Raw genomic sequence first — 25,544 nt, 5'->3', positions numbered from 1 at the left:
TGATTCATTTCCGTGAGTCTTTATTAAAACAGAGGCCGGGGGTGAGGGGGGCACAGCAGAGCTCCCTGCAAAGACCAGCCACAAGGGGTTAAATTAAAATGCTCTTTTCAGAGATGTGGCGCAGGGCTCACCCCCTCCACACACATGCCCCTGCGCTAGGGTGACACGGACAGCGACGCTAGGACATTTTCAACAGCCGCCTCCGGGGGGCAGCCCTGAGGTTCCGGTGCTGACCCATATGTGGGGGCGGGGTCAGCCTCCTCCAATGGGGCCGGCCCAGGCTCCTTAGCCAGTAGGTTGTTCCTCTTCAAGAAGCAGGCTTCCTGGTAGGGGGGACAGATGGGGGGCTGGGTGGGGGGCACATAGCTGTATTCCTTCCCTGGGGCCAGCTGCAGAGCGGGTGAGAGAGAGAGAGGGGAGTAGGGGGTGCCAGCGAACCTGCCTGCCCGCCCCCACTGCTGGGATCCCACCCCTATCCCCCGCAGCCTGCGATTCCTGACCCCGCTTGTGTGCCCACTGCCAGAATCCTACCCTGCTCGCCTCACCCACTGCTGGGATCCCGCCCTCATCCCCTGCAGCCTGCGATTCCCGACCCTGCCCGCGCGCCCACTGCGGGAATCCTGCCCCACCCGCACCCCCACTGCCAGAATCCTGCCCCCATCCCCTGCAGCCTGCGATTCCCGACCTCGCCCGCACCCCCACTGCCGGGATCCCACCCCCATCCCCCGCAGCCTGCGATTCCCGACCCTGCCTGCGCGCCCACTGCCGGAATCCTGCCCCACTCACCTCTCCCACTGCTGGGATCCCACCCCCATCCCCTACAGCCTGTGATTTCCCCATCCCGTCCACTCCTCCACTGCCAGGATCCTGCCTCATCCCCCTCAGCCTGTGATGCCCCGCCCCATCCGCACCCCCACTGCCAGGATCCTGCCTCATCCCCCGCAGCCTGCGATTCCCCGCCCCGCCCCGCCCCACACGCCTCCCCCACTGCCGGGATCCCGCCCCATCCCTGCAGTCTCACCTGGAGGGGATACGTCTGGTCTGAGTCGTAGGCACTCAGATCCCCACAGGCCAAGAACGGGACAATGACTCGGTTGGGACCTTCCAGCTGGTTAAAATCCACATCTGGAAAGGGACAGACGTGAGCAAGAGCCGGCCCTGCCCGCCGGGGGAGAGTGCCCCCTGCCCCGCCCCACAGTGCCCTGCCCCACAATGTCCCCCAGCCCTGCCTGCCAGGGGAGAGCGTCCCCTGCTGATCCCTGCGCCCTGCAGCATGGTGCCCCCCAGCCCTGCGCCCCATGGGATGGTACCCCAAGCCCCCCACTCTCTGCAGCTCCGCTCCTTACCGTAGCAATGGTCCAGCAGGGGGTTGGACATATTGGGCACGTAGCCCTCGGGCGGGCAGTACCCCCGGCAGACAACGAAGGCCTCTGGAGGCAGGAAAGATGTGGTTAGGGGGGGTGCGGTGAGTCGGGGCGCCTGGAGCGGACGCCTTTCCTCGGCCACAAACCCCGTGTGCAGGCACTGCCCCCCGATGTGGGTTCCCAGCCCTGCGCCAGGCGGCAGGTGGCAAAGGTCGTTGATGTTAAACACCCGCCCGTGGAGAGGGAATCACCCCGGAGAGCAGCCAAGCACTGAGCCGCTTTGCCCCGGTGCAGATCCCCTTGGCAAGGGCCGGGGGCACCTGGCACGGCTGGCAAAGGGGGGGCCTGACAGGAGACGAGACAGAACAGATTTGGGCAACTCAGGGCTCAGGCTGATAGGACCCAGTGTAGCTGGGTGAGGCACAGAATATGGTACCTGTTTGCTCGGCCCCCTAGCGCCCGGCCCAGCCCTGCCTGCCAGGGGAGAGCGCCCCCTGCTGAGCCCCCCGCCACACAGTGCCTGCAGCAGGGCACCCCCAGTCTGCAGCCCTGCCTGCCAGGGGAGAGTGCCCCCTGCTGAGCCCCCCACCACACAGTGCCTGCAGCAGGGCACCCCCAGTCCGCAGCCCTGCCTGCCAGGGGAGAGCGCCCCCTGCTGAGCCCCCCGCCCCACTGCCTGGAGCACGGCACCCCCCAACTCCCAGCGCTGCCTGCCAGGGGAGAGCCCCCTGCTGAGCCCCCCACCCTGCTGCCTGCAGCACAGCACCCGCCAGTGCCCGGCCCTGCCTGCCAGGGGAGAGCACCCCCTGCTGATCACCGATGTCTGGGGCTCCAGGCAAAGTGCGTCTATCTCTAATGTTGTGCACAGAGCAAGCAAGCTCCAGGGAGTGTGTGGGGTTGGCACCGAGCCCAGGCACTGGGCAGCGCTGCCAGCTCTGAGGAGGGGGCACTAGATAAAAGGCTCTGCATGTGTCCCCCAACATCAAACAGATCCCTGCCCCCAGAGGCTTAACCCACCCGGGGACACAGCAGCTGGGTCCCTGTGCGGGACCCTCAGCCAATCTGTCACAGTCCGGCCACCCCGGATACTCTCCTAACCCCCGGATCTGCCCCCTTCTGCAACCCCACTGGGGCGCCCGGTTCTGCCCTCACCGATGCTGGAGTTTCGGCTGCTCCGGGGTTTAGCACAGGTGACGTCGGGAAAGAAGATGCGGAGCTGGGAGTAGAGAAGCGTCACGTCCTTTCCCCGGAAGATCTAGGGCACGGAGGTGGGGACAGGTGACAGGCCAGCAGGGGGCAGCACAGGGATGGTGCCAACAGCGTCGCCAGCGCCCAGCCCTGACTGCCAGGGGAGGGCATCCCTGCCCAGCACCCCACCAGCATGCTGCCCCCTGGCATCACCCCCTAACTCCCTCAGTTACAACTCCAATCGTCCAGAGCCACAGCTCCAGCTAGAGGGCACTGTTTCCCAGCCGCCCCACCCCAGAGGTGGCTGCATCTCAGCACCAGGTGAGCCACCCCCTTGCGGCTCTTACCCCTTCAGCTAGGACCCCGGGGCTTCTTAGAGGGGCTAATATTTACCTTGGCTACAAAGGTGCCTCCTTTATTCAGGACGTGGGTCGTGATGTTCAGAGCCTGGAATGAGAAGGAGAAATTATCAACAAATGCCAAAATCCTTAATAAGTGCAGTCACCTCTGGGGTGGGGCACCTGGGGAACAGCCATACATAATGCCAGATGGGGATGGCTCAACCAGCGCTGAGATACAGCCATCTCTGGGTCGGGGCAGCTCAGGAACAGCCATGTGGGACAGGCAGCGATTAAAACTGCAGTGGGGGATTGGGGAAAGGAATCACCTGAGAGGGGGTGCTGTGCCGCGGGGAGCGGGGCTCGGCAGGGGGCACCCCCTTGCATCCACGTGGGGTACTCACCGCTAGCAGCAGCTGCGCTTGGATGTATTCGTCGATATCATGAAGGCCGGTCACTGCAAGTCAGAAGGGGAGAGGGGGCTCAGTGGGGCCCAGACCTACCCCACGTGGTGCCCTCCAGGGGGTGCCAGTGAGGGGTGTCCCGCCCCTCTCTCCCCTGGAGCCAGGGGGCTGGTCCCACTCACCGTCGGGGGCCCCATCGCAGACCACCAGGTCGGCCGGCTGCCCTTCGAAGTGCTGGATGATCTCCTGTGCCGTGGAGACCTGGCGGGGGACAGACAGGCCGGGTTACAGGTCGGGACGGACGGACTTGGATCAGGGGGCGGGGAATGGGCCGGCATAGCCCCCCCACGTACCTTGGTGATGTCCCCCTGGATCTGGACGACCCCCGGGAGCGGAGCCATGGCCTGGAGATCGACTGCGACGATCTTCACGGACTCAGGGCCCTCCCCAGCACCGCCCCTGTGGGACACAGGGGGGTGAGAGACAGCCTGGGGGGGGTCTTGCCCCTCCCACCCGCTGCTACACCCCAGTCCCACCCACCTCACCCCGTTCCGCTCCTTTCTACTCTGCTTCCCCTCCCTCCTCCAGCCCCATCCTGTCCCCCCACGCCACTGCGACCCTCCCTACCCCACCTTCACCCTTCCAGTCCCACCCTCTCCTACTCCCCCATCTACCCCATATCGCGCCCTGCTACCCTGCCCAACGTCCTGCCACCCATCCTCCCTCCGCCTCCAGCTCCCCCCACACACACACACACACTCACTTCAGCTTCCTGCTCAGAACCTGGCTCCAGCTGCCCGGGGCAGCGCAGAGATCCACCGCCCGGCGCACCCCTGCAGGGAGAAAATGAGCAGAGGGGCTGGGAGCCAGGACTCCTAGGTTCTCCCCCCAACTCCGGGAGGAGAGTTGGGTCAGCTGGTTAGAGCTGGGGGGGGGGGCTGGAAGCCAAGACGCCTGGGTTCTCTCCCCAGCTCTGGGAGGGAAGTGGGGTCTGGTGTTTGGGTGGGGGGGGGGTGCTGGGAGCCAGGACGCCTGGGTTCTCTCCCCGGCTCTGGGAGGGAAGTGGGGTCTGGTGGTTAGAGCAGGGGGGCTCAGAGCCAGGACACCTGGGTTCTCTCCCAAGAGACTGGGCAGCACAACAGGACCCCAGTCTCTGCACAACAGATGGGGGCTACCGTAATACACCTAATAGAAGGGGCTGGGGCTGGTTCCTGGTTTACCCTCAAACAGCTGGAACTCCTCGTCAAGCTGCAGGAGTTTGAAGGCGCTGCGGGCCCGCCAGCCCTCCTCCTTCGCCAGGCGGTAATAGATATCCCGCTTGTCCTTCGACGAGCGCCCCATTTTGGCTCCGACGCCCCCGGGCCTGGAGGACAAAGGATGAGGGCCAGTTACCCACCCTTCCCGGCTTGGCACTTGGCACTGGGGGCATTGAGGTGCAATTAGCTGAGACACGTTACTGCAGGCTCTACAATAATAGGTCTGATGGCACTGGAGCCAAATTAATTAGGGCTCTATTCCAGCGGGTCCTGCATTAATAGAGATATGGACACAGGTTCTAAATGAACGCCGATACGTTACTGTAGGCCCTACACTAACAGGTATAATGGCCCTGGACCTAAATGAAGGTGGATTTATTATCGGAGGCCCTTTCAAAATAGTTTTAATGGCCCAGGACTCAAATTTCTGTATCTGAAGTTGGGAATATTGACTCTGCATCTGTATTTCAACTGTGCTGGCTTGGGTGACGCCCCCTGCTCACGCTTCAGGTACAACGATGGAAAAGCCAGACGGGCGAATGACCCATCAGCAAGGACAACGGACTGTGAAAAGCCTGGCCTTCTTGCGTACCCTCCATATGCCCCCTGCCTCATGGACGCTGTGATCCTATCACCTGATACTAACCCATTCCCTGGGACTTCTTGTAACTTCCACCATAAGGGAAGTGGGGCTCAGACTAGGGAAACAAAGGACTCCCGCCTCATGCGAATCCTATTTCAGGGTGGGGAGTCAGTTCTCCCCAGCCACTTCACCCAAGGTGATTACAGGGGGAAAGAACTGGGCCCAGGGTGTGTATGTGTGAGAGGAGGTTTTAATGGTCTGACTCAGCAAGGCAGGGAAAAGGGGGCCCAGGCTGGCAGAACAGGTAGACTGAGTGATGTCCCAGCACACCGGGTGACATCCCAGGGGTTCCAACCCATCACAAACCCAAGGAGAAGTATTTCTAACCAAGAAAAACCTGGCTGAAGTTTTGACTAGTTGAAAGAGGGAAACTGAGGTAGGCTGCTTGTAGCATCAGCCTCAGCCACCAGAGGCACCTACATTAATAGGTACCAGGTATCAGAGGGTAGCCGTGTTAGTCTGGATCTGTTTTCTACACTTTGCTGCATTAATAGGTACAGTGGCAATGGACCAAAGTTAATGTGGATATTGTTCTGTAGGCCCTACAATAACGGGAGGCTTGGCACAAATAGACTTCTTTGTATAATTTCAATAGATAATCTCGACATTTATTTTTAAGTGCTTTTTTCTGGTTTCATCCATTTAAATATTCACAGGTTCACAAAATGAGGGGCTTCACGCATTTTATTTTTATCAATTTAGACTTTTGCAGTTGCAGGAAACCATGGGCCGGGTTAGACAATTGCTTAATGACGGGAGATGCCCAGATTCCAAACGTTAAAGCTTTATACTCGTTACAAGTTGTCAACACCACAGGTCAAAACATACAAATGGCAGCAGCATTGTCACCAGTCCGTTTCGCAGGGTTAGTGACCAACTCGTCTGCAGTAAGTTTATTAACATACTTCTGGCCCGTGTATATTTTGTCGAAATCAGGGAGAAGCAATTCTTCCTCGGCTATTCAGCATATAAAGTCAATATCCTCAAGCAGGTCTCAAGCAGGATTTCTCTTACTTTGCGTGGCCGGGAATTTAGCCTGTTATCGCTGGAAATATTTTTTCAGTCAATGTGAGCAGTGAAATTGACATTTACCAACAAAAATCAAAACCCTGCAATCCGAAATAACAGGCGCACTGAGAAAGAAGCCAGGTCGATGTGGCTCTATTATAGGAGGCCCTACCTGAAATGATTTATTGATAAGCCTCAAATTAAGTCATCTTCCTTATCTAATCAAACAGGACTCCACTGTACGAGTCGTCTCCCTCCAAACTGCCCTGCTCAATTCATATCTTCTATCACCCAACTTCTTCCTGGGTTGGCCTCTCTGTCTTTTTCCATTAGTCTTGATCATCACATAACTGTCCAGCCTGCGCTTTTATGACCAAACGATCTGGGACTTTTTTTTCTTTATGGGGGTTACTTTGAGTATGTCTCCGACACACACATCCCTCACATGGTCCTTGTTTTCACCACTCATCCACCTCATTGTGAGCGTTTCTGCAGAACTGATCATGTCCTCATGTTTCTTCTTTGCTGCCCCATGCACTAACACAGGACGGAGCAGCGTTTTCTACACTTGTCCTTTTCATTTTATCTGTATCTTCCTGATACGTACTGCACCACTTCTCTCCGTCTGGGCCAGGTATTTATTACTCTACCTCTAATTTAGTCCTCTATTTCACTGGATTCTGGAACTCAAGATACTTGAAACTTTACATTTTCAGTATTACCTGCTCATCTAGCTTCAAGGCTAATTCTTGAGTGTCCACACTATTGAAATCACATGCTTTTTTTTAGCACGTGATTCTCCAATACGTCTCTCCAGACAGTAATCAAGATCCTCTTCTAGCCTATCTTTAGGCATGGAAGGAACAGAATTGTCTTTAAATGGTAAATTTTAGTAAACAGAGAATATCAGGGGTGGAAGGGACCTCAGAAGGTATTTAGTCCAACCCCCTGCTCAAAGCAGCAGCACCAATCCCCAGACAGATTTTTGCCCCAGATCCCTAAGTGGCCTCCTCAAGGGCTGAATTCACAACCCTGGGTTTAGCAGGCCAACACTAAAACCGCTGAGCTATCCCTCCCCTCTGTTGAATTTACCAGACACCCACCAACAGACGAAAAAATATTTCCATCGATAATAAGCAAAATTTACAGATAGGCAGAGTAAGAAAAATACTGCTTGAGAATGTAGTAGACACTGTCCTTAAATAATAGTTGTAAATTTATTGTATCGCCCAGGCCACAAAACTTCCCCGAAATAATTCCTAGAGTCGATCTTTTAGAAAAACATCCAATCTTGATTGGAAGAATTGCCAGTGATGGAGAATGCACCATGACCCTTAGTAAACTGTTCCCATGATTAATCCCACTCCTCATTAAAAACTGACACCTTATTTCCGGGCTTAAATTGCTCAGCTTCAACTCCCAGCCACTGGAAGTTGTTCCTCGTGAGGGCATTCAGGACAAAATGGAACAAGAAGGGGCTTCAGTGCTTTTTGAAGTGGGAGGGCTCTCCTGCGCTTTTTTCATCTGTTCAAAATCCTGTTCCATCGATCCTTTATGGGACCAGCATCAGTTAACCACCCACCAGTTTCATCTTTCATGAACCTCACTTTCTATATATTTCTGGTGCTTGTCCTGTCCTTTTGCCAGTCGATCCGCTTCTTTTCCCCCTTCCAATTCGTGCATAAAGTTCCTCAACTTTTGCAACTACATTCTTGTATGGCTCCCCCGACTCTTTTGACATGTTTAAACTTTTCCCCATTATCTTTTAACCCTTCTTTTACCTCCTCGTCCCACCACCAAGTTATTTGGGAGTGAAGCTTTTCCCTTTTGAATCACCCACCACTTGTCACTAGAAAATCCCGATTTAGCCACTTCTTCCACACATGATGCCGACCTCACCTTCTCCATAACCGCTCCCTAAAGACCTTTTCAGCTTCACCCAGTAGTATTTGCCACCTTATCTGTGGTGTTATTCTCTTTGCTTTTCATTATACCTTTGTCCTAAGAAACATATCCAAGGTGAGGGGTCTCTGTTGACTGGTAACGCTCTCTCCCGCAATCACCTTGCAATTTCTTTCTTATCATTTATTTTCCGGATCCAAATTAAGTAGAGGCATATTAATGAATTATGTTGGCACAAGTTCTGCATTAATGTGGATACATGATTGTCAGCCCTCCATGAATATGCATATTGTCACTGGAGTTAAATTAATTAAATACTTGTGACTGTAGGCCCTGCGTTAATTGGTAAGATTGACCCAGAGTCCTGGGAAACTATGGATCTGTTATTGTAGGTCCTACAATAAGTCAGTTGTGTTGTCCCAAGGTGCTGAATCCATCCCCACCAGGAATAAATCAAATGTTACATATATTATTGTAGGGCCTACAATAACACATCAGTGGCAACCTCCTTTCGCAAACACCACACACACCCCCATCCAACTTGATCTGTTATTGTAGGACCCACCTTAATAAGTCTAGCTTCTGCGCATGCGCCCTGAGGCCCAACGTTCTAGCACCGCACAGAGTGCAGCGGCGGCGCACGCGCAGCACGGGAACGTGCCTGTGGCGGTTGAAACGTGCGCCCCCCCCCGAAGCGCGCATGCGCACGGGCACCCGCCTCCCCACCGGCGGCGCAGGCGCACAACCTTCCTTGCCCGACCGCTCCTTACCGCGCCGGACGCGACCGAAGCCGCGCGAAGAGACGGCGCCGAACCGGAAGTGATTGTTTCCGAAGCCGGAAGCGGAAGTTAGGGCGGGGGCGCTGGGGTGGGAGGGCACCCTCCGTGAACTGTGGAGTGTGGGGAACGGAGCTGGGCTGACGGCGGCGGGTTTGCCTCAGTGCGCCTGCGCAGAGAACGGCCCGCTTTCACTGCGCCTGCGCAGGAGGCCTAGCCGGGCGAAGTGTACCCTATTACGCAGGCGCAAAAGACCCCTCCGCTTCATTCGATCAGCGCATGCGCAGAATGTAAGTGCAGTACTGCATGGTGGGAATTGTAGTCTCCATGGGTCATCTGACCTGGGGCCTGCCTTCTAGGCAGTGTAGTGCCCTACGCTCCTGGAGCAGCAGTGCTTCGGAATAACCCCTCCCAGCAAGAGCAATGCATGCTGGGCTGTGTAGTTCCCTGGGATGGGGGGGCAGGATGAGGCACATTGCATACTGGGATTCGTGGGTCCCTGGGGAGGATAAGGTGCAGTGCATGCTGGCATTTGCAGTTCCTTGGGGACCCAATTGCAGGAATTTCTAGCGGGGGGGGGGGTGGGCAGTCAGGCGCAGGTGCATGCTGGGAGTTCTAGCTCAACACCCCCTCCCCTTCCAAAAAATGAGGTCGGCTTAATGAGCTCATGCAATTTATTTAAAAGAGAATGAACATGGGGGGGGGCTCCCCCTCTGTCTGCTGCTCTTCGAGGCCTAGGGGGTGGGGGGCAGCTTCAGGGGCCATGGTATCCTCCCGTCTTTGCGGGGGTGAGAAGGGTGGAACCAGGACTCCAAGCAGTCTCCAGCTCTCCTGAGGGAATCCCTCCCAACCCAGCCCCAACTATCCCTCCTCCTGGGAGACACGGCACCCACCTTTAGCCAGCTCATAAGTGAGGTGGGGCAAGGGAGCCCAGGGCTGGGCTAGCAGGGGCTGCAGGTCGGGAGTGAGGGGCACCTGCAAAACTGGGGACAGCACCCACGGGGTTAATACTGCTCCAACTTGTGACATCTGAGTCCATTTGATGACATCACAGCAGAGGAGGAGGAGCTCTGGCAACCACACCCAAGCATTCAATGACATCACTGCATAGAGGTGTGGCTTCCTGCAGGCCCTGCCCCCCTGCTGGGGCTATTTGGAGGTGTCACTGCCTAGACACCTGGGCAGACCCTTTGATGACATCACAGTAGATAGGGTGTGGCTTGTTCTACTCAGTGACATCACCACCATTGTGGGCGTGGCTTACCACCTCTGATAAGGCCGCAGTCGGATGGGTGGGGCTTGTTGGGTTGTGAGGACCTGCCCTGTGAGCAGCCCATAGCCCTTGTCTCATTGAATGACATCATGAGTGGAGGTGTGACTTGGGACACTGGGTGACATCACCCTTCATGGGGGCATGGCTAGGTCCATCCAATGACATCACCAGCTGGGTTGTATGGGGTGGGGCTTAGCCCATAGAGAGCCAGGATTAGGACCAGACAGGAATAGGGTGGGATCATGAGGGACGGGGGCCCTTACCTAATGGGGGGATTCTTTGGGATGGGGGGGCTGAGCCCCAGCCCTGGGTCAGCTGGGGAAGCAGATGGAGCAGCACTCCAGGCAGATTTCCAGGCAGTCGGCGGAGTTGCAGCAGTCCTGGAGGAGCCCGCACCCCGCTCTGCAGGGGCAGCCGCCTCCTCCACAGCCCTGACCCAGGGGGTCCCCCCCGGCACAGCACCCCCCCGCAAGGCACAGCGCCCCGCAGCCCAGCCCGTCCAGCACCAGGGAGCAGAGCGCCAGGAACTCGCAGAACAGGCAGGCCAGGGCACAGTGAGCACAGCGGTCTGGGGGAGAGAAAGAGGGGGCAGAGGGTGAGCTAAGCCGAAGAGAGAACCCAGGAGTCCAGGATCCTGGGCCATCTCCAATCCCTAGACCCTACTCCCCTCCCAGAGCTGGGGAGAGAACCCAGGAGTCCTGGTGCCCAGCCCCCCCACTCTAACTACTAGACCCCACACCCCATCCATAGCCAGTGAAAGAACCCAGGAGTCCTGGCTCCCAATCCCCCCCACACTCTAACCACTAGACCCCATTCCCTATCCATAGCCAGGGAGAGAACCCAGGAGTCCTGGCTCCCAGCCCAGCCTCCTTACTGTTTGTTTTTCTATCTCGGTGGAAATGGCCATAATAATAATTGAGTTAACGAGCTCCCAAGGGTACCCTGGGCGGATGCTAAATTGATGCCCAACTGTGGGCGAAATCGGCAACCCGAACCCAACCCTGGGCTCCTCTCCCCTGCCCCAGCGCTGCTGGTGCTCCTCACTCCCGATCCGCAGCCCCCTGCTAGCCCAGCCCTGTGCCCCCAGCCCTGCCAGTGCCCCTCACTCCCTACCCGCAGCCCCTGCCAATGCCCCTCCCGACCCGCAGCCCCTGCTATCCCACCCCGCACTCACCATCCCCAGCTACCTCCTGGATGTGCGAGGCAGTGGATTTGCAGCTCTGGTGGCTGCAGACAGACGCGGTGGAGGCCAGACGCTGCTTTCCCCGCCGGGCCGGAGGCACCGGGGGCACAGGGAGCAAAGCCTGGTCCCTCCAGTGCTCAGGGCAGCGGGTCACCACAGGGCCCCCCAAGGGCTGGGGTACCGAGTCTGAAAGCAGAGGGGACAGCGGAGATGGAACCCAGGAGTCCTGGCTCCCAGCCCTGTCCCACTCCCCATACCTTACCAGACCCCCTTTCCTCCCAGAGCTGGGGAAAGAACCCAGGTGTCCTTGCTCCCAGCCTCGCCTACTCTAAACCACTAGCACCCACTCCCCTCCCAGAGCTGGAGAGAGAACCCAGGAGTCCTGACTCCCAGCCCCCCCTGCTCTACCCCACTAGCCCCCACTCCCCTCCCAGAGCTGGAGAGAGAACCCAGGAATCCTGGCTCCCAGCCTCCCCTGCTCTAAACCACTAGCCCCCACTGCCCTCCCAGAACTGGAGAGAGAACCCAGGTGTCCTGGCTCCCACAGCGCCCCCTGCTGTAAACCACTAGCCCCCACGGCCCTCCCACAGCTGGGGAGAGAACCCAGGAGTTCTGGCTCCCAGCCCCCCCGCCCCCCGCTCTAAACCACTAGCCCCTACTCTCTCATACCTCTCCCTGCTTTCTCAGTGGTCAGGGGCAGGAGAATTAGCGATGTCTCCTCGCTGGGCTGAACCTCTTTCCCAGGCAGAGATCTCCGGCTGGGACAATCCACATCTCCTGGGAGCAACCAGACTGTCAGCAGCAGCCCCATCCGCTGTGCGGCGCCTCCCCAGCTGCCCTGCTTCAGAGCTGGCCTCATCTCCGCGCCACACAAGCCATCCCTGTACAGTGTTATATGCAGCTGTTCCCCAGCTGCCCCACCCCAGAGGTGGCTGCATCTCCGCGACGCACAAGCCATCCCTGTGCAGTGTTATATGCAGCTGTTCCCCAGCTGCCCCACCCCAGAGGTGGCTGCATCTCCGCGACGCACAAGCCATCCCTGTGCAGTGTTATATGCAGCTGTTCCCCAGCTGCCCCGCCCCAGAGGTGGTTGCACCTCCACGCCGGATGAATTCTCATTATGAGTTCAGGAGCTGCAATGAGACAGGGCACTTACTCTCCGACGTGGAGAATCTGCGTGGGTCTCCTGAGACGCCCTTCGATAGTGCATCCGCCCCACAACCGTCAGCGGGGACTGGGCTGCAGCCAGACATCAGGGTAGGAACAGGAGGTGTAATGGTTATAGAACTCACTCCACACAGCTCTGCCGGTGCCCTTGAATCCTGACCCACAGCCCTCTGCACCCCCAGCCCTATCCCCTCCCCATGGCTCTGCCAGTGCCCCTCAATCCCGACCCACACCCCCTGCTCGCCCAGCCCTGGGCTTTTCTGGGTTTTGGCTTTGTGAGTGGAAAGTGAGCCAGCGAATGACCGGATGCATCAGAGTGACCCCTCCCTGCAGACAAGTGGGGAGGGGGAGCTAGTGGTTAGAGTAGGGGGTGGGGGGCTGTTGCTGGGAGCTAGGACTCCTGGGTTTTATTTTGGGCTCTGACACTGAATTACCTTAGTAACTTCTTTAAGGCACTTTTCCACTTCGCTAGCTGCCACCCTCCTCCCAGAGCCAGGGAGAGAACCCAGGAGTCCTGGCTCCCAGCCACCACACCCCGCTCCCAGCCACCACACCCCACTCCCCTCCCAGAGCCAGGGAGAGAACCCAGGAGTCCTAGCTCCCAGCCTCTCCCCGCCCCCGCTCTAACCCACTAGAGCCCACTCCTCTCCCAGGGCCTCAGAGAGAACCCAGGAGTCCTGGCTCCCAGCCCCCCCTACTCTAACCACTAGACCCCATTCCCCTCCCAGAGCCAGGAGAGAACCCAGGAGTCCTGCTCTGTGCAGCTGGGGGGAGGGGGAGGCCCCAGCGCAGCAGGTACTGGAGCTGGCAGGAGATGAAAGTGGGGGTGGGGGGGGGTCAGAGGTGAGGCAGCCGCTGGGCCTTGGCTTCCTGATTTCCCCGCCCGAATGCCTGGGTTCAAAGGAGAGGGCAGCAGAGGTGGAAATAACAAACTCATAAATCTCCAACCCCTGTGGGAATATAACCAGCTCTCAGGGATGGGAAGATAAACAACACGGATGGGGAGGGGGAGCCAGGACACCTGGGTTTTTACCCCTGGCTTTGTAGGGGAAAAACCCCATGTCCTATTCATTTCCTACAAAATAGATACACACCCACAGTCACACCCAGCAAGATAGGCACAGATGTCCTACATACACGCAACAACATGGACAAAACCCACACCCCAATACACACACTCAATACACAGCCTCAGGACCCACCCACCCCCGGATCCACCCCTTACCTCAGCACGGGTTGGGGAGCCGGGGGCTGCTTTTCACCGCTCTGCTGCACCGTTACAGTCCCTGTCTCCGGTGTGTGTGGGGGGGGGGTCCTGGGTCAGAACTGCCCTTGTGTTACCCCATCCACCTCCTTCAATTGCCCTCGCAGCATCCCCAGACACCCCATCGATCCCCAGGCACCACATCCATCCAACACCCCATCCTTCCATCCGAACACCCCGTCCTGACACCACATCCATCCCGACACCCTATCCAGATTTCCATCCTATCCATCCTGACACCTCATCCATCCATGCATCCTTCCATCCCAACACCCCATCCTGACACCGCATCCATCCCGACACCCTATCCAGCCTTTCATCCATCCATGCTGACACACCATGTATCCATCCTTCCATCCATCCATCCAACACCCCATCCATCCATCCATCGTTCTGTCCCAATACCCCATCCTGACATCCCATCCATCCCGACACCCTATCCAGCCTTCCATCCATCCCGACCCCTCATCCATTCATCCATCCATGAATCCTTCCATCCGAACATCCCATCCTGACACACCATGTATCCATCCATCCATCCAACACCCCATCCATCCATCCATCGTTCTGTCCCAATACTCCATCCTGACATCCCATCCATCCCGACACCCTATCCAGCCTTCCATCCATCCCGACATCTCATCCATTCATCCATCCATGAATCCTTCCATCCGAACACCCCATCCTGACACGCCATGTATCCATCCTTCCATCCCAACACCCCATCCTGACATCCCATCCATCCCGACACCCTATCCAGCCTTCCATCCATCCATCCTGACACCTCATCCATCCTTCCATCAAAACACCCCATCCTGACACCCCATGTCTCCATCCTTCCATCCATCCATCCAATACACCATCCATCCATTCTTCCATCCCAACACCCGTCCTGACATCCCATCCATCTCGACACCCTATCCAGCCTTCCATCCATCCATCCCGACACCTCATCCATCCATCCATCCATCCAACACCCCATGCATCCATCCTTCCATCCAAACACCCCGTCCTGACATCCCATTCATCCTGACACCATATCCAGCCTTCCATCCTATACATCCTGACACCCCATCCTGACACACCATGTATCCATCCTTCCTTCCATCCATCCGTCCATGCTTCCATCCATCCATCCATCCCAACACCCCATCCATCCTTCCATCCAAACACCCTGTCCTGACATCCCATCCATCCCGACACCCTATCCAGCCTTCCATCCATCCATCCTAACACCCCATCCATCCATCCATGCATCCTTCCATCCCAACACTCCATCCTGAGACCCAATCCATCCTTCCATCCAGAGGGGCCGCATCGCAGTGCTGGGAAAGCCATCCCCGTATGGTGTTATGTGCTGCTGTTCCTCAGCTGCCCCGCCCCAGAGGTGGCCGCATCTCAGTGCTGACCTGGACTCTCTCAGTTCGGCAGCCGAGGACTGCTGGTTGTAGAGGGCTGGGCTGGGAACCAGGAAAAGCGGCAGAGAAGAAAAGGGCACTAATGGATTCTGCCATAACTAATTCATTCCCGAGCAGACAGTGAGATGCAGCCTCCCCTAGGGCTCATCGGCCCTGGCTGCTCACGCTGCGGCTCCTGTATTTACAGCTCTCACAACACCTGCCAGTGACGGGGGGGGGGGCGGTCGGAGACTTGCCAAATGCAACAGGGGGCTGCGGGTCGGGAGTGAGGAGCACTGGCAGAGCTGCAGGGAGCCCAGGGCTGGGCTAGCAGGGGCTGCAAGTCGGGAGTGAGGCACTGGCGGAGCTGGGGGACAGGGCTGTGGGGGGCAGGGGCTGCAGGTCGGGAGTGAGGGGCACCGGCCGGGATGGCGGGGTGGGGGCGGGAGTGAGGCCACCTTGGGTCTATCCCATCTTGCACTTTCTCTCCCCGCCCCTTCATAAATGAGTAATTATGTCTCCATGGCAATGGATGCTGCAGGAAGCAGAAATTAATTATCAGGGAGGGACCAAGATGCCCCCCCAGCCTGCTGGTCTCCCCCACTCCCAACCCGCAGCCCCTGCCGGGGGGAGGATCCCGGGAGATGGGGGGGGCTGGATGCAGGCGGGAGGATCCCGGGGGGATGGGGGGGATGGATGCAGGAAAGAGGATCCCCGGGGGGGGAGGGAATGGATGCGGGGGGAGGATCCCGGGGGGATGGGGAGATGGATGCGGGGGGGGATCCTGGGGGGATGCAGGGGGCTGGATGCAGGAGGCATGGGGGGGCTGGATGCAGGAAGGAGGATCCTGGGGGATGGGGGGGGCTGGATGCAGGGGGGAGGATCCGGAGGGGATGGGGGGGCTGGATGCAGGAGGGAGATGGATGCAGGAAGGAGAATCCCGGGGGGATGGGGGGGATGGATGCAGGAGGGAGGATTCTGGGGGGTTGGGGGGATGGATGCAGGGGGGAGGATCCCGGGGGGATGCAGGGGGCTGGATGCAGGAAGGAGGATCCCGGGGAATGGAGGGGGATGGATGCAGGGGGGAGGATCCCGGGGGATGGGGGGGCTGGCTGCAGGGGGGAGGGTCCGGGGGGGCTGGATGCAGGGGGGAGGGCGGGGCTTGGGGCGGGGCTGGTTTCGCTGCAGCGGCTGCTCCCTGCGCCGGTCCGTGTCTCCCCCTCCCCGCGGTTCGATCCTGTCCGGTCCCTGCGCGATGGCTCCGACCCTGATGCTGGCGGCTCTGCTCTGCGCGCTGGGCCCCGCCGCCGGGAAGGTAGGGAGGGGACCCAGGACCCCCGAGCCCGGCGCCCCATCTCTCCCCACCTGCCCCCCGCACCCCCATCTCCCCTCATCGCCCCCTGCGCCCCCATCGCCCCCCTGCACCCCCAGCACCTCCATCTCCCCCCTGCACCCCCAGCACCTCCATCTCCCTTCATCGCCCCCCCGCACCCCATCTCTCCCCCGTTCCCCACCTGCCCCCGGCATTCCCATCTCCTCTCATCGCCCTCCTGCGCCCCCCCCCCGCACCCCCAGGCCCTCCATCTCCCCTCATCGCCCCCCCTGCACCCCATCTCTCCCCCGTTCCCCACCTCCCCCCTGCGCCCCATCTCTCTCCCCCTACGCGAACCCCTCGCCCCCTTCCTCCGCAGTCCTTATTATGGTCTCGGGGGGGGCGGGGGATGGACCCGGACCCAGGGGAGTCTCGTGGGGGAGCTGATGGTCCCATCTCTGGGGCTGCTCCATCCCCATTGAGGCCCAGACCCCGCCCCCCCAGCGCAGGAGATCGGGGGTGCTGCTGTGAGTTCCCCCTCTCAGTCGAGACGGTGGCGCTGGGGGGGATCGAGGTGAGTGTGGGGTGTTTAAAGGGGGTGGGCGGTGTTTGAGGGTCTAGGGGGTTGAGGATCGGGGTGTTTGGGGGTGGCAGTCTAGGGGAAGGGGTGTTTGGGGGATGGGGGTGTTTGGGTCGTGTGGGGTCTAGGGGGATAGGGTGTTTGGGGCGTGACAGTCTAGGGCGATGGGGTGTTTGAAGGGGATGGGGGTGTTTGGGGAGGTCTGGGGACTGGGATACTTGAGGAGGATGGGAAGTCTGGGTGTGGGGTATGTTTGGGGGTCTAGGGGGATGGGCTGTTTGAGGGGGAGGGGGATGGGTGGTCCAGAGGACGGCGGGGGATGGGGGGTTCTGTGTCACTGTCGCACTCCGCCCCAGAAGCAGCTGCCTTTCAGCAGCAGAGGGGAGCCAGGGGCCCTGCACAGGGTGGAGGGCAAGCGGGGTGGGGGGAGAGAGAAAGAAAGAACGAGAAGGGGCCTCGCCAGCCACAGACAACGAGCAGCCCGTGATGCCTGGGGGGCCGGGGCTGGCAGCGCACCCCCCCACTAACCCCTCCCCATCTCCCCCAGCTGCCAGCCAATCCCCCCCCCCCCCCCGGCACTCCTAGTGACTCAGCCATCAGAGCCCGGCTGCCACAGACACATGGGGGGGGGAATCACTGCAGAGATGCCCCTCCTCCACCATCTCTCAGACCTGCCCCCCATTTGCTGACCCACCCCCCTCCATTAGCTGGAAAAGGCGGGGAGCTGCCCTGTGCTGAAAGGAGCAGCACTCCTGGCTCTGGGAAGGGAGCGGGGTTTGGTGGTTAGAGCAGGATGGCAGGGGGGGGGGCGCTGGGAGCCAGGACTCCTGGGTTCTCTCTTGGTCTGGGAAGGGAGTGGGGGCTGGTGGTTAGAGCAGGGGGGCTGGGAGCCAGGACTCCGGGGGTCTCTCTTGGTCTGGAAAGGGAGTGGAGGCTGGTGGTTAGAGCAGGGGGGCTGGGAGCCAGGACTCCTGGGTTCTCTCTTGGTCTGGGAAGGGAGTGGGGTCCGGTGGTTAGAGCGGGGAGGATGGGAACCAGGACGCCTGGCTTCTCTCCCAGCTCTGGGAGGGGAGTGGGGTTAGTAGTTAGAGCGGGCGGTTCTGGGAGCCAGGACTCCTGGGTTCTCTCTTGGTCTGGGAAGGGAGTGGGGTCCGGTGGTTAGAGCGGGGAGGATGGGAACCAGGACTCCTGGCTTCTCTCTCAGCTCTGGGAGGGGAGTGGGGTTAGTAGTTAGAGCGGGCGGTTCTGGGAGCCAGGACTCCTGGGTTCGCTGGGAATAGCCTGGGTACGTTGGGTACCGTCCATTCACCTCTCCACCTCTTTCTCTCGGTGTTTTCCCCACAGGCTCTTCCCGCCGGCCCCAGGGGGGCGCTGCCCCACGACTCGGCCGGGGGCCCTCGGCGATTCCGACGGGACCTGCGGGGGACTCCCTACGAGGGGGAGATGGGGCTGGCCAACGAGATCTACTACCCCCGGCTGGGGCCGCTGGCCCAGGACGAGCTGCTGGCCCAGGCGCTGGAGAGGCTGGGGGCTCCCCCTGCAGGCCGGTGGCGGGAGGACGAGCCAGGGGGCACCCCGTGGCTCCAGGAGGTGCCCCCCGGTGGCCGCTGGAGGCAGGATAGGGCCCAGGCCGCCCTGGCTCTCCAGCGCCTTCTCCAGGAATCGGTCCCCCTGGCCTCTCTCTTGCAGCTGTGGGACCAGGCTAGGGGGGCCTCATACCCCGATTACGATGAGACTGGGGCGGGCGCCCCCCCCAGGACCCGGGCCCCGGCCCCACCCCAGCTGAGCCGTTACCGGACAGATGGGGCCTACGAGAACCACCAGGACGAGCCGGGTGATGAGGAGCCTGGGGAGATGGATGCGGAGATGCTGAGGTGCTTGGAGAAGGGCTGGACCCCGGGCCCCATTCCCCACCCCCCTGAGGCAGCCAGTCCCATCCCCACTGGGGCAGCATGGGGGTCAGCGCCCCCTAGAGGGAAAAGGCCATGTGCCCCAGTAGGGCTTTCGGATTTAGGACTCCTGGGTTCTCTCCCTGGCTTGGGGAGGGGAGGGGAGGGGAGGGGGGTCCAGTGGTTAGAGCAGGGGGGCTGGAAGCCAAGATTCCTGGGTTCTCTCCCTGGCTCTGGGAGGGGAGTAGGGGCTGGTGGTTAGAGCAGGGGGGCTGGGAGCCAGAACTCCTGGGTTCTCTCCCTGGCTCTGGGAGGGGAGTGGGGGCTGGTGGTTAGAGCGGAGGGGCTGGGAGCCCGGACGCCTGGGTTCTAACTCTGTTTTTTCTCTGGCTCGCAGGTACCTGGTGGGCCGGATCCTCACGGGGGGTGGCGAGATGCGACCCCCCCGCCACCCCAAACGCCTGCGCCGGGGGCTGGAGGAAGAACCCCCCACCCTGCTGCGCGTGAAGCGGCTGGGGGGCGACGGGGAGGGCCCCGAGGCGGGGGCACCCCAGCTGCAGCGGGCCAAGAGGACAGAGGAAGAGGAGGAGGAGGCAGCTGTTGGGGGGCGGAGGGGGGCATATGGAGGGGAGCCCCTGCTGAGGTATCTGCCTGAGTAACGGGGACACCCCCCCCCCAGGGCCCAGTGAGTGCTAATGCGGCAAGGGAGGGGCTTACGTCCCCCCTGCCCTGTCCGTCTCTGAATGTAGCCAGCCTGTGGGCACGGAGGAGGGGCTGCCTTGCTCCTAGCCCCCCAATCTCTGCCCCCCCATGACACCTCCCTCCGCAGGCCGGCTTATCTCTGGGCCCCACGTCTCTCCCCCACAAGCCAACTGCCCCCCCCATTAGGGTGACGGCTCGCCCCCTACATGCTTCAAGACCCTTATTCCCCACCCGGGCTCTGCCCCCCAGTGTCCCAGCTCCGAGCCCCCTATTGTCCCCAGGGCTCTGGCCCCCCAGCTCTGAACCCCCCATTTCCCCCACTACCCTAGCTCTGCCCCCCACCCCCCTGGTTCCCCCTGCTTCCATCAGTCCATTCAGTAACGCCCCCCCCCCCCGTCTGTCCGTCTGGTGTTGATTAATTAATTAATGAAATAAAGGCTTGTCAGGTATTTTGATGTAAAGGTGGAGTGGTGGTTTCCATGTGTGTGCCTCTGGCGCCCCGCCCCACAGCTAGGAAGTGCCATGCTGTGGGGAGTGGGTTGGGGGGCTCAGTAGGGGGCGCTCTCCCTTAGCAATCAGGGCCAGGCACTGGGGGCGGTGCTGTGCTGTGGGTCGGGGGGCTCAGTAGCGGGCGCTCTCCCTTAGCAATTGGGGCAGGGCGCTGGGGGGTTGCTGTGCTGTGGGGAGCGGGTTGGGGGGCTCAGTACGGGGTGCTCTCCCATGGCAGTTGGGGTGGGAGGCACCGTGCTGTGGGTCAGGGGGCTCATTAGGGGGCGCTCTCCCTTAGCAATTGGGGCCGGGCGCTGGGGGGGGGTGCTGTGCTCTGGGGAGGAGGTTGGGAGGCCAGGCAGGGGGCGCTCTCCCTTAGCAATCGGGGCGGGGCACTGGAGGGTGCTGTGCTGTGGGTCGGGGGGCTCAGTAGGGGGCGCTCTCCCTTTGCAATCAGGGCCGGGCACTGGGGCGGTGCTGTGCTGCAGGGAGCGGGTTGGGGGGGCCAGGCAGGGGGGCACCATGCTGTGGGTTGGGGGGCTCAGTAGGGGGGCGCTTTCCCCTGGCAGTCAGGGCCGGACGGTGGGGGGCGCCGTGCTGAGGAGAGGGGTCGGGTCCATCCACCATCAGCCCCAAATCGGGCCTTGCTAGGGGTGAGCCTGAGAGACGGAGGGAGGAGTTTGTGAGGGGGAGGCAGGTATCGGGGTCCCCTCTGTCCAGCCAGCCCCCTTTCTCAGCCTTGAGAGGGTCAGGCATTGGGGTCCCCTCCAGCCAGCCCCCCACTTCTGAGTCTGGGGGGGTGTCAGGGCTGTGGGGGGGGAACCGCCTCCACCAATTGTGGCTCAAAAGGGCCCAGCAGCCGCCTGCCCCCCTCTGCCCCCGCTGCCCCAATCCAGCTGCATCCTCGCCTCCCATTGGCTGCTGCTAGGAGACCACCTACCTGCTGCTCCACAGCCCTGATGCTGGCTGGGGGACTGGGGGGAGTTTGGGGCCCGAGGGGGGCCTGGGGGGAGCCCTGGAGGGTTTGGGGGGCTCTATCCGGCACAGTGGGAGGTTTGAGGGCAGTGAGGAGGTTCAGGGGGCCCTGTGGGGAGCCCTGGAGGGTTTGGGGGGCATTGTCCGGCACAGTGGGAGGTTTGGGGGCAGTGAGGGAGTTCAGGGGGCCCTGTGGGGAGCCCTGGAGGGGTTGGGGGGCTCTGTCTGACAGAGTCGGAGGTTTGGGGGCAGTGAGGGAGTTCAGGGGGCCCTGTGGGGAGCCATGGAGGGGTTGGGGGGGCTCTGTCTGGCAGACTCGGAGGTTTGGGGGCAGTGAGGGGGTTCAGGGGGCCCTGTGGGGAGCCCTGGAGGGTTTAGGGGGCTCTGTCTGGCAGAGTCGGAGGTTTGGGGGCAGTGAGGGGGTTCAGGGGGGCCTGTGGGGAACCCTGGAGGGGTAGAGGGGGCTCTGTCCGGCAGAGTGGGAGGTTTGGGGGCAGTGAGGGGGTTCAGGGGGCCCTGTGGGGAACCCTGGAGGGTTTGGGGGGGGCTCTGTCCGGCACAGTGGGAGGTTTGGGGGCAGTGAGGGGGTTCAGGGGACCCTGTGGGGAACCCTGGAGGGTTTGGGGGGCTCTGTCCGGCACAGTGGGAGGTTTGGGGGCAGTGAGGGGGTTCAGGGGACCCTGTGGGGAACCCTGGAGGGTTTGGGGGGCTCTGTCCGGCACAGTGGGAGGCTTGGGGCAGTGAGGGGGTTCAGGGGGGCCTGTGGGGAGCACTGGAGGGTTTGGGAGGGCTCTGTCCAGCACAGTGGGAGGTTTGGGAGCAGTGAGGGGGTTCCATGGGCTTTGCAGGGGGCCCTGGAGGGTTTGGGGGGCTCTGTCTGGCAGAGTGGGAGGTTTGGGGGCAGTGAGGGGGTTCAGGGGGGCCTGTAGGGAGCCCTGGAGGGTTTGGGGGGCTCTGTCTGGCAGAGTGGGAGGTTTGGGGGCAGTGAGGGGGTTCAGGGGGCCCTGTTCGGAGCCCTGGAGGGTTTGGGGGGCTCTGTCCGGCAGAGTGGGAGGTTTGGGGGCAGTGAGGGGGTTCAGGGGGGGCCTGTAGGGAGCCCTGGAGGGTTTGGGGGGCTCTGTCTGGCAGAGTGGGACGTTTGGGGGCAGTGAGGGGGTTCAGGGGGCCCTGTAGGGAGCCCTGGAGGGTTTGGGGGGCTCTATCCAGCATGGTGGGAGGTTTGGGGGCAGTGAGGGGGTTCAGGGGGCCCTGTGGGGAGCCCTGGAGGGTTTGGGGGCTATGTCCGGCACAGTGGCAGGTTTGGGGTCAGTGAGGGGGTTGAGGGGGCTCTGTGGGGGGCCCTGAGCCCCCCACTGCCCCCCCAAACTTCCCACCCAGCAATAAACAACCAGGGATTCCGCGCCCCCAGCCCCTTTGTGCTCCAGCTGGTAACACTGTATTCCGAATAAAGTCTCCTGCGTTTACACAGGGAGAGTCACTCCAGATTCAGGAAGCTGGGAGTGTGTGGCTCCCTTAGGGGGGGTGTCTCCCTCCGGGGGGGCCCTCACTGCGGGGAGCTCATGGCGTGAGGGGGCAGCACTGCAGGTTGGTCCCAGAGGGCAGAGAAGCCAAGGGGCTCCCCCCAGGGAGACTGTGATCCCAAGGGGGGCTGGTGCACTGAGGGGGTCCGCCCTAGGGGCAGTACCAGAGCTGAGTGAGAGCCAGGCCAGTGGATCCTTGTGGTCCCCCCTCCGGTACACCTCCTCCACCGGGCCTGTCTCGTTCCCTCGCTCCGGCACTCCTCCTCCACCGGTCCTGTCTCGTTCCCTCGCTCCGGTACTCCTCCTCCCCTGGGCCTGTCTCGTTCCCTCGCTCCGGTACTCCTCCTCCCCGGGGCCTGTCTCGTTCCCTCGCTCCGGCACTCCTCCTCCACCGGGCCTGTCTCGTTCCCTCGCTCCGGCACTCCTCCTCCACCGGGCCTGTCTCGTTCCCTCGCTCCGGCACTCCTCCTCCCCTGGGCCTGTCTCGTTCCCTCGCTCCGGCACTCCTCCTCCACCGGGCCTGTCTCGTTCCCTCGCTCTCGCTCCAGCACTCCTCCTCCACCGGGCCTGACTCATTCCCTCGCTCCAGTATTCCTCCTCCTCCGGGCCTGTCTCGTTCACCGGGCCTGTCTTGTTCCCTTGCTCCGGTGCGCCTCCTCCACCGGGCCGGTCTCGTTCCCTCGCTCCGGTACTCCTCCACCGGTCCTGTCTCGTTCCCTCGCTCCGGTACTCCTCCTCCCCTGGGCCTGTCTCGTTCCCTCGCTCCGGCACTCCTCCTCCCCTGGGCCTGTCTCGTTCCCTCGCTCCGGCACTCCTCCTCCACCGGGCCTGTCTCGTTCCCTCGCTCCGGCACTCCTCCTCCACCGGGCCTGTCTCGTTCCCTCGCTCCGGCACTCCTCCTCCCCTGGGCCTGTCTCGTTCCCTCGCTCCGGCACTCCTCCTCCACCGGGCCTGTCTCGTTCCCTCGCTCCGGCACTCCTCCTCCACCGGGCCTGTCTCGTTCCCTCGCTCTCGCTCCAGCACTCCTCCTCCACCGGGCCTGTCTCGTTCCCTCGCTCTCGCTCCAGCACTCCTCCTCCACCGGGCCTGTCTCATTCCCTCGCTCCAGTATTCCTCCTCCTCCGGGCCTGTCTCGTTCACCGGGCCTGTCTTGTTCCCTTGCTCCGGTGCGCCTCCTCCACCGGGCCGGTCTCGTTCCCTCGCTCCGGTACTCCTCCTCCCCTGGGCCTGTCTCGTTCCCTCGCTCCGGTACACCTCCTCCACCGGGCCTGTCTCGTTCCCTCGCTCCGGCACTCCTCCTCCACCGGGCCTGTCTCGTTCCCTCGCTCCGGCACTCCTCCTCCACCGGGCCTGTCTCGTTCCCTCGCTCCGGCACTCCTCCTCCACCGGGCTTGTCTCGTTCCCTCGCTCTCGCTCCAGCACTCCTCCTCCACCGGGCCTGTCTCGTTCCCTCGCTCTCGCTCCAGCACTCCTCCTCCACCGGGCCTGTCTCATTCCCTCGCTCCAGTATTCCTCCTCCTCCGGGCCTGTCTCGTTCACCGGGCCTGTCTTGTTCCCTTGCTCCGGTGCGCCTCCTCCACCGGGCCAGTCTCGTTCCCTCTCTCCGGTACTCCTCCACCGGCCTGTCTCGTTCCCTCGCTCCGGTACTCCTCCACCGGCCTGTCTCGTTCCCTCGCTCCGGCACACCTCCTCCACTGGGCCTGTCTCGTTCCCTCGCTCCGGCGCGCCTCCTCCACCGGGCCGGTCTCGTTCCCTCGCTCCGGCACTCCTCCTCCACCGGCCTGTCTCGTTCCCTCGCTCCAGTACTCCTCCTCCACCGGGCCTGTCTTGTTCCCTCGCTCCAGTACTCCTCTTCCACCGGCCCTGTCTCATTTCCTCTCTCTGGTACTACTCCTCCTCTGGGCCTGTCTCGTTCCCTCGCTCCGGTGCGCCTCCTCCACCGGGCCTGTCTCGTTCCCTCGCTCTGGTACGCCTCCTCCTCCGGGCCTGTCTCGTTCCCTCGCTCCGGTACGCCTCCTCCACCGGGCCTGTCTCGTTCCCTCGCTCCCACACTCCTCCGCTGGGCCTGTCTCGTTCCCTCGCTCCAGCACTCCTCCTCCACTGGGCCTGTCTCATTCCCTCACTCCTTTGCTCTTCCACTGGGCCTGTCTCTGGAGAGCAGCCGACTCGTCCACTCAGCAACTTGTGTCCTTCTATCGCTTGGGGTTGGGTGGGGTGGGGTTGGGGGGCAGCGAACCAGGGTCCCTTCCGCCTCTTTGCAACCTGTTTCGCTCCCTTGCTCCTGGCTGTGGCCTGCTGGATCTGCCTGCGAGCTGGCGCACAACTCCTCTGTGGGTCCTGCTGCGCTCCCTTGCTCCAGAGAGCTGGGGTCGGCCCCTCAACACTGCCAACCTCTCCTGCAGGCCCTCCCCCATGCCCAATACAACCCCCACCCACTGCGCCCCTATGCACTGCCCCCCACGCACAACCCCCACCCACTGCACCCCATGCACCGCCCTCAACCCACATCCTCCACCCTACAGCACCCCTATGCCCTGCCCCTCACACCTACAGCCCCCACCCTACAGCACCTGTATGCACTGCCCCCACCCCCACCCCCACCCCCACCCAGAGCACCCCATGCCCTGCCCCTCACACCTACAGCCCCCACCCTACAGCACCTGTATGCACTGCCCCCACCCACAGCACCCTTATGCACTGCCCCTCACACCTACAGCCCCCACCCTACAGCACCTGTATGCACTGCCCCCAACCCCCACCCACAGCACCCCTATGCCCTGCGCCTCACACCTACAGCCCCCACCCTACAGCACCTGTATGCACTGCCCCCACCCCCACCCCCACCCACAGCACCCTTATGCACTGCCCCTCACACCTACAGCCCCCACCCTACAGCACCTGTATGCACTGCCCC

At 61.6% G+C, this 25,544-nt stretch overlaps 2 protein-coding genes and 3 long non-coding RNA genes across 12 annotated transcripts; 2 read left to right on the top strand and 3 right to left on the bottom strand.

The window, feature by feature from the left end:
• Positions 1-3: 3 nt before the first annotated feature.
• FTSJ1 (FtsJ RNA 2'-O-methyltransferase 1) lies at positions 4-9,028 on the bottom strand. 4 transcript variants are annotated; one of them, XM_050927337.1, is made up of 11 exons: positions 8,874-9,028; positions 4,515-4,657; positions 4,058-4,127; positions 3,648-3,753; positions 3,477-3,555; positions 3,295-3,347; positions 2,946-2,999; positions 2,517-2,619; positions 1,347-1,430; positions 1,022-1,125; positions 4-389 (listed from the first exon to the last, which is right to left on the bottom strand). In XM_050927337.1, exons 2-11 carry the CDS (start codon positions 4,633-4,635, stop codon positions 156-158), a joined length of 1,008 nt encoding a protein of 335 aa, XP_050783294.1. In that variant the 5' UTR covers positions 4,636-4,657; positions 8,874-9,028; the 3' UTR covers positions 4-155. The 4 variants fall into 4 exon arrangements, with proteins under 4 accessions (XP_050783294.1, XP_050783293.1, XP_050783292.1 ...); XM_050927336.1 differs by lacking the exon at positions 8,874-9,028 and adding an exon at positions 8,669-8,778 and having other exon boundaries at positions 4-323; XM_050927335.1 differs by lacking the exon at positions 8,874-9,028 and adding an exon at positions 8,669-8,776.
• A 511-nt stretch (positions 9,029-9,539) lies between these two features.
• Positions 9,540-11,666, bottom strand: LOC127036496 (uncharacterized). Its single transcript, XR_007770159.1, has 2 exons — positions 11,327-11,666; positions 9,540-10,720 (listed from the first exon to the last, which is right to left on the bottom strand). It is a non-coding gene; the product is annotated as an uncharacterized LOC127036496 (long non-coding RNA).
• A 4,657-nt stretch (positions 11,667-16,323) lies between these two features.
• PCSK1N (proprotein convertase subtilisin/kexin type 1 inhibitor) lies at positions 16,324-20,107 on the top strand. The gene is made up of 3 exons (XM_050927378.1): positions 16,324-16,478; positions 18,400-18,929; positions 19,342-20,107. Exons 1-3 carry the CDS (start codon positions 16,419-16,421, stop codon positions 19,601-19,603), a joined length of 852 nt encoding a protein of 283 aa, XP_050783335.1. The 5' UTR covers positions 16,324-16,418; the 3' UTR covers positions 19,604-20,107.
• A 564-nt stretch (positions 20,108-20,671) lies between these two features.
• Positions 20,672-22,932, top strand: LOC127036493 (uncharacterized). 2 transcript variants are annotated; one of them, XR_007770153.1, is made up of 3 exons: positions 20,672-21,188; positions 21,433-21,482; positions 21,971-22,163. It is a non-coding gene; the product is annotated as an uncharacterized LOC127036493 (long non-coding RNA). The 2 variants fall into 2 exon arrangements; XR_007770154.1 differs by lacking the exon at positions 20,672-21,188 and adding an exon at positions 22,328-22,932 and having other exon boundaries at positions 21,412-21,482; positions 21,971-22,083.
• A 46-nt stretch (positions 22,933-22,978) lies between these two features.
• On the bottom strand, positions 22,979-24,501 carry LOC127036479 (uncharacterized). Of its 4 annotated transcripts, none has more exons than XR_007770101.1 (3): positions 24,317-24,501; positions 23,885-24,007; positions 22,979-23,136 (listed from the first exon to the last, which is right to left on the bottom strand). It is a non-coding gene; the product is annotated as an uncharacterized LOC127036479 (long non-coding RNA). The 4 variants fall into 4 exon arrangements; XR_007770100.1 differs by having other exon boundaries at positions 22,979-23,095; positions 24,317-24,500; XR_007770099.1 differs by lacking the exon at positions 22,979-23,136 and adding an exon at positions 23,414-23,526 and having other exon boundaries at positions 24,317-24,500.
• Between the last annotated feature and the right edge of the window lie 1,043 nt (positions 24,502-25,544).

The sequence above is a fragment of the Gopherus flavomarginatus genome, chromosome 18, assembly GCF_025201925.1.
Source record: "Gopherus flavomarginatus isolate rGopFla2 chromosome 18, rGopFla2.mat.asm, whole genome shotgun sequence".
In the NCBI taxonomy this organism is placed as follows: Eukaryota; Metazoa; Chordata; order Testudines; family Testudinidae; genus Gopherus; species Gopherus flavomarginatus.
Note: the sequence above shows the minus strand (reverse complement) of the source record. Positions and strands in the feature narration are given on the sequence as shown.

What these genes read in the sequence shown, in the direction of transcription:
- FTSJ1 (XM_050927337.1), bottom strand. Translation starts at nt 4,635, where the DNA reads ATGGGGCGCTCGTCGAAGGACAAGCGGGATATCTATTACCGCCTGGCG. An exon ending in CTGCGATGGGGCCCCCGACG is followed by an intron (nt 3,348 to 3,476) that starts GTGAGTGGGACC and finishes TCTGACTTGCAG; the next exon opens with TGACCGGCCTTCATGATATC. An exon ending in AAGCGCAGCTGCTGCTAGCG is followed by an intron (nt 3,000 to 3,294) that starts GTGAGTACCCCA and finishes TTCTCATTCCAG; the next exon opens with GCTCTGAACATCACGACCCA.
- PCSK1N (XM_050927378.1), top strand. Translation starts at nt 16,419, where the DNA reads ATGGCTCCGACCCTGATGCTGGCGGCTCTGCTCTGCGCGCTGGGCCCC. An exon ending in TGGGCCCCGCCGCCGGGAAG is followed by an intron (nt 16,479 to 18,399) that starts GTAGGGAGGGGA and finishes TTTTCCCCACAG; the next exon opens with GCTCTTCCCGCCGGCCCCAG. An exon ending in ATGGATGCGGAGATGCTGAG is followed by an intron (nt 18,930 to 19,341) that starts GTGCTTGGAGAA and finishes TCTGGCTCGCAG; the next exon opens with GTACCTGGTGGGCCGGATCC.